The 6,869-nt window shown below is 44.2% G+C and overlaps 1 protein-coding gene across 1 annotated transcript; it reads left to right on the top strand.

Moving 5' to 3' along the window:
- The first annotated feature begins 3,804 nt into the window (after positions 1-3,804).
- Positions 3,805-5,232, top strand: LOC121439449 (stabilizer of axonemal microtubules 1-like). The gene has a single exon (XM_041639945.1). It carries the CDS (start codon positions 3,805-3,807, stop codon positions 5,230-5,232), a length of 1,428 nt encoding a protein of 475 aa, XP_041495879.1.
- Positions 5,233-6,869: the final 1,637 nt, after the last annotated feature.

Here is a 6,869-nt window from a genome sequence, read left to right as displayed (position 1 = left end):
TGCTTGCCTATTGGCCAGACCCCTATTTTTAATATCTATTGAATTGTCAGTACGTCCCCCCACTTTAAACTGCTGAGATACATACATATTTATCCTAATGTAGGAAATCCTTTTGCTTTGTTTTCTTTTGATCATTAGCCACTTTTCTCTTCCTCTGTGCATGTCTGATGATCTTTATTGAGTAATGGACACTAAATATAAGACAGGGATACTCCAGATTGTGTTTTGCACCAGTGAAGGTTCCTTCTTTGCTGTTAGACAAGTAGGGTGAATGATTTACCGCTTATTTCTAACCAGGGATTTTATTTCTGCTGAGCCTGGATGCAATTTGAACCAAGCTGTCTATGAGGTTGGAGTATTTATGCTCCAGTGTGGATGGAGGGAAGTTGAGGGTAGGAGGATGGGGGGCGGATAAGAAGTTGGCACTATGAAGATGGGAGTGGTGGTGCATACCTATAATCGCGGTAGTTGGGGGTCTGAAGTGGGAGGATTGCTTTGAGTTGGAAGTCATCTTGGATACAGAGAAAGAATCTGGTGCCCTGCCCCCCCCCCAAAAAAAAGATTGGGAATATGAGTGTGATAGCAGTGTAGAACTTTAAGACAATTCTGAAGCCATTTCTGACAACTCTTAGTACTTCCCCTCCTCCTCTGGGAACCAAGGACATAACAGCTATGCATGCACGTACTGAGATGTTGGGAACTTTCCATCTCCCTGAATAGGGGCAAGATAACCCTTAGGTGTTGACTCAGTTACTGATGTTTTGACTTAGTCCCTGGGAAGAGGCAAAGTGACCCTCAGAAGTTTCCCTTTACCTCATCTGATCTGGCAACCACTCTCCAGCCAATTATTGGTAATAGCCTTTTTGAATAAGCCAATCATAATAGTTAAAGAACAACCCCCAGACACCCCTTCCTTCTGTGTTTTTTCCCTTTAAAAATAGCCTGTACCAGACATTCAGAGTCTTCTAGCCTCCTGACTGCTGGAAGACCCTGTCATGACAGAATTAATAAAATCCTCATGCTTTTACATCGGCTGTGATGAGAGATGGTCTCTTGGGGCGACTCCTCCTCCTCGGTGATTGGACACTAGGGTCCAACAGCAGCCTCAGCTCCCGCACCAAAATGGTGAAGATAGGCACTAACAGGTATGGTATATCCACACAGAGTGATGAGGGGAGGGCAAAAGAGGAAGGCTCTGGGAATACTTGGAGAAGCACAGACATTTCGGCTATGTCTGTGTAGATTAAGGATGACTTTTTTTTTTCTAAAAGAAATAGTTGCTAGGTACTGGCTTCCTATCTTGCAATAACCATTGTAATCTAAGGTGAACATTACACTTGGATGCCATAGAAAAGACTTCCAAAGTTTGTTTTTAATGTTTTTTCCTTGTTGAGCTTATAGGTGCAGGTCTTTAATCCTAGACACCTGGGGAGCTGAGGCACGAGGTTTACAGTATCTGCCTGCACTACAGAGTGACTTTGAGGGCAGCTAGAACATCTTAGTGAGGCCCTGCCTCAAACTAAAAAGCAAAAAGAGGGCTAGGTGTGTAGTTCAGTGGTAGAGTGCTTGCCAAATGTATGCAAGACCCCGAGTTCAAACCATAGAAAAGTTCTTAAAACCATTAAAAGTGTCTACGTGGAGTTAGAGAGATGGCTCAGCAGTTAAGAGCACAGGCTGCTCTTCCAGAGGACCTTGGTCTGAACCCTAGCACCCTCAGGGTGGCTGAAAACCATCCTGAACTCCAGTTCCAGGGGATCTGACATCCTCTTCTGGCCTCTATAGGCATCGTACACATGTGATACACAATCATACAAGCAGACAAAACACTCAAACACATAAAATAGAAATTAATAAATTTGTTTAAAAATAGTTCTTATCGCTCAAAAGAATATTATAACAGAGTTCAATTCTTGAGTAAAACTTACCCAAAATCTTTCTGCCAAACTAATTCAACTAAATTTTTTTTGTGGGTATCGTCTGCTCTTTTGCTTATAAATACTCAAATGCAATTACACCCAATATCCTTCTTTTGTAATTGTAACCACAACATTCAGGTAGCAATCTCCCTTCTAAGATTAAGTTCAGTTTATAACTAATACTCATTGGTAAATCAGCAATGGGATAAAAGTCTTCATTTCATTTATGAATTTTAATGTTGTTCCATTCTGCCAGTTGGGGGAGAGGGCAGCGGTCGGTATTGAACAGAGGACTTTGACTTTCCTGGGCAATCTAAGTTGTCATCAGTCAAGAGGCTTCAGTGATAGTTTGCACACTTTCTCATTTAGGATTGCTATGGCCCAGGTTCTTGGGAAACTGCTTTATACTATATACTTCACTTGTAGCTCTCTTCCCAGAGCCCTTTTTATTGTTGCTTGCTCATCCTCAGGGCTCCAAAAGGAGTCAACCCTCATGCATGCCTTCTCTAGTGGCATTGCCTTGCATGACCACCTATTGCATCTTTTATTTCCTCCAAGGCCCTCAGTCTTATCTGTAGCTACACATTTGCTGAGCTGCTCGCTGTGTCTCTTCCACTCCTTTTTAAGCGTTCCTAGGAAAAGGACTGCATTTAGTTTATTCACCAAACTAAAGCCAGCCGAACTGTATAGACTTTGAGTCCTCTCGAAGGAAAGATGGTGCTGGGTGCATGGCCCACCCCCAATTTCTTCTGTGTCCCTTTATTGCTCTGTCCTCAGATAAGCACTTAGCATAATGGGGGCTTTGTTGAACAAGTAAGTATTAATGAGGATTGACTGTTCACTTCCTGCAAATCTAAAACTCACTTCAAGGGAAGTGAGTATGTCTATGCTGCAGGCCCTGGAAGGCTTTGGAACGGTGGGGTGCTTACTCAAACCTGTGGGAGGTACAAGTTGTGTTGGCCCCTCACGTCAGGCTTTCTGGTTTTGGACAACGGATAAGCTGACAGAGCACGCATATGAGTGACTTTTAACTCCCTAGTTGTCAACCACTATCAACCATTCTATGGAATTTGGGGGATCCGCATACAAGGGAATGTTCAATAATGGTTGAGGGTCAGAACTTTCATTTAATCCTATTAGCTCCACACTGGAAATTCTAAACTTTGCTCATTGATGAAACACAGACTAAAAATAATACAAGGAATTGCAACAGACAACAGACACCTGAAGCGAAAGGAATTGGGACCTGTATTGAAAGCCAGGTAAATGGAAGTCAAGGAGTGAGTTTCCGTAAGAAGGTGGACCATGCTTGATAGAAAGTGCCACCCAGTGTGCTGGCCGTGTATTTTTTACATGTGATTATGCATTTACTAACTTGAGAGCTCCCGAGCTCTCCAAATTCAGCCAGCCCGTCTTCCATCTTTCTTCAAGAGCCAATGCGGGGAAACTCCTGTCAAGGGCCTGCCAGTGAGGTAATGAAAATCCTGACCTCATAAGAAGTCCTTGTGACAGCACTGCCACCCCTTCAGTACTCAGAGACGTCACAGAGGACCCCCAGTCTGGGCCCCGTGGCTTCCGGAGGCCTTAGGAGACCAGGTCAGCCACTCAGCTGTTTGGTCCTGGCCACAGCAGAGGCTGCACCGCTAGGTGCTGCGCAGCCGGAGGGGATCCTTTCCCGCAGGGTGTGGTTCTCGCTCGCGCTCGCGCAAGGCAAACTTTGGGAAGGAAACAGGGCTAGCGAACTGTGCCAGCAGGGCGCTTGTTTTCTTTCAAGAAGATACCTCTTTCTGCCAAGCCTCTTGAAGCTTGGCGGTCTTCCCACCGGGCCGGTTGGGGGACCCTGTAGAGGCTCATGCCCGGATATATGATGTGAGGTGATGTCAGGAGAATGGCACTCATAAACAGAAAGTGCATCTGCGACCTTTGCTCCTGTGGCAAGCATCATTGCCCACATCCCGCCACCAAGATTTATGAGAAGACAGAGAAACCATGTTTTTTCTCCGAATACACCGAGAAGTATCCTACCTATCAATCTTACATGCCCCGAGAGCCCTTCAAACCTAAGGTGGAGTACCAGAAAGGAACTATACCAATGGAAGGCCTGTCTACAACAAAGAGAGACTTTGGGCGTCACAACATCGTATCGGTGAAACACCATCTTCCCGAAAAGTTCACTCCCAGCCAAGATGAAATGGATTTCCTCACAACGTATAACCAACACTACAACTACCATCCTGCCAGTCGAGTGAGCCCCATCAAACCTCGAGACAACAGACAGCCGTGTACCGACAAAATGGAGAGTGTGCCTACGTACAAAGCCCATTATTTACCTTGGAACCAGCAAAGGAGACCTCCATTTCGTCCACAGGAAACATACTGTCCTTCGTCCTGTAGGTTCGATCATAGAACCACACACCAGGACGATTACCCCATAAAAGATCTGGTGGATATGGTGAATTACAAACCCCCAAATGTGCCAAAGCTCTGTAATGCTCCCCTGGAGAATATGACAAGCTACAAATCGACCTATGTGGCCCATCCTTTGGAGAAACGGTATGTGTCCGAGACGGAGAAGTATAAACCATGTGAAATCCCTTTTGACGGCCTTACCACCCACAAAGATTCTTACAAGGGTTTGATGGGGGAGCCTGCGAAGAGCTGGAAACCTGTGTCCAAGTACTCTGGGCTAGACATACCTTTTCCAACCAACACCGAATTTCGAGATAAATTCCAAGCTTGGCCAACACCGCAAATAGTCCCCAAAGAGCCTATCCCTTATATCCCACCTGAAGGGAAGATGGATCTTCTAACAACTTCGCAAGCTGACTTCAAGTGCACTAATGGTATTCCTGCCCAGCCCTGCCGGCCAGTCTACCACATAAAGAAGAGCGACCGCTTTGAAGGCTCCACCACCACCAAAGAGGATTACAAACAGTGGGCCAACGTCCGCAGAGAGCCACTCAAACCTCCTCCCCAGCTGAAACTCTTTGATGAGCCTATGGATTACATGACCACCAATCGCGCCCACTATGTGGCCCATACACCTGTCAATACTAAAAGCTGCAAGCCTTCCTGGTCCGGCCTTCGTGTAAACATCCCAGTAGAAGGCCAGACCACCTATTCTACCAGTTTTACTCCGAAGGAAATTCAAAGGTGCCCAGCTTCATATTCTGAACCCCCTGGCTACATCTTTGAGGAGGTGGATGCTGTCGGGCATAGAATTTACAGGCCTGCTTCTCAACAGAGCAACCATCGTGGCTTTGGTGATGCGGAATGCCCTAACCAGAGAGAGATGGCAGTCCCAGCCTGCCATTGAGAAATGGTTGTTTAGCAATTGAATTTGCACAGTTTATTAAAAGCAAACAACTGAGGATTATTAATTGGACACAAAAGAATTCCCCAAAATGAAAACAACAATGTAAACAAGACAACAAACTTTATCATCAACTTCAGGATATTTGAAAGAAATAAGAATCACCTAAAAAATAGCATGGAATTACCAGCTGATTGACTCCTCTTAATCCTTCCTGTATTGTACCTCCCTAGCCCCACCAATGCCCCTTGCTTTGTGCTTATGAAATCAAAGCTGGTCTCAAGAAAATATTTCTCTGATCTAGGTGTATTTTGTTAATGTGATCATTTGAAAAGCTTGAAGTGTCAATAATAAAATTTATGCTGGGGAAAAAGTAAAATGGTGTGATGATTCATTTTTGTTTTTTAATTCTTTAAAATTTTTCGTAGTGTGTGGATTAAAACCAGACATTGATACAGTCTACGCAAATACTTGACTACCGAGTTATACCCTAAGCCCTTTAGTTCTTTCTTAGGCTGATCAAATTTCTGGTACTTACATAGTGAAATTATCCAACTTAAAATGTATCTTAGTATTTGTATTACTGCAAGAAATATGCTCACCTTAGTTTCTAGGCAAACTACACAAGTACTGCTTTGGTTTGGAATACTGAGAATGTATAGATGTTTTTGTATTCCTTGCTGAAAATAGAAAAAAAACCTCATAAAATATGCATAAAAGTAATGCCTAGCCCACTAATACATTAGCTTTGGTGTAGATAAATTAGCAAAAAGAAAAAATTACTAAGCTGTATGTGGTAAAATTTTTAAATTTCATTTGTATATTTTATTTATTTATTCATGTTTCTCTTTCTTTACAGGGTCTTTGTGTATATATCATGGCTTCCAGTTGTGTTTTTATGGGATTACTGGGTGTGTAAACTAGTGGAGTTAATATTTATTTCTTACGTTTTTCTTGGGTTATTTCCTTTTCTTTTGTCCTATTCCAATGTGTTAGATTTGCTGTATTATATTTTTATTCCTTAGAAGACTGTTTTCTAATGAGAAACAGAAGGGATTGATCTGGATGCGGGGGGGGGGGGCAGTGGTAGAAAGGAACTTGGAATAAAGGGAGGAGAAAACATAAACCTAAAAAACTTAGAAAAACTTTTATTTTTCTATAATCTCCCAAACATATTCTTTTTTCATTTCCCTGTTCGTTGCTCATTTGCACATTTTTAATAGTGCAATACTGTTATGCCATTGTGCTTGTATGATCGCTTTCTACTTTAAACTTAAAAGTAGCTATTACTTCGTGAACAGGGTAGAAGAAATGCAGGCAGAAGACCAGGGCAGCAGCTGGCACAAAGGAAAACTGCGATTTTGCAAAGAAGTCGGTTGGGAGAGCAGACTCCAGACTTTCTGGCTCCAGTCTTCTTTGTCCTTACATTCCCGGGACCAGCATCAGGGTCTTTGCCTCAGGGTTCAGTCTCCCAGCCTCTGGCCCCACCCCTCAGCTCATGGCCCCGCCCACAGACGCAGGCCCCGTCCCCGCGCCGGGTCCTGTTCTACCACTCCAGGCCCCGCCCCGCCGACTCAGGCCCCGCCCCCTCGCCCCACTGCTCAGGCCTCGCCTCTCCGCTTCGGCCCCGCCCCGGCCGG

Source organism: Microtus oregoni, unplaced genomic scaffold (genome assembly GCF_018167655.1).
Source record: "Microtus oregoni isolate MIOR12 unplaced genomic scaffold, Mior012 000061F_ref0000440, whole genome shotgun sequence".
NCBI lineage: Eukaryota > Metazoa > Chordata > Mammalia > Rodentia > Cricetidae > Microtus > Microtus oregoni.
Note: the sequence above shows the minus strand (reverse complement) of the source record. Positions and strands in the feature narration are given on the sequence as shown.

Excerpts from the sequence above, each read along its gene's own strand:
- LOC121439449 (XM_041639945.1), top strand. The coding sequence starts at position 3,805 with ATGGCACTCATAAACAGAAAGTGCATCTGCGACCTTTGCTCCTGTGGC.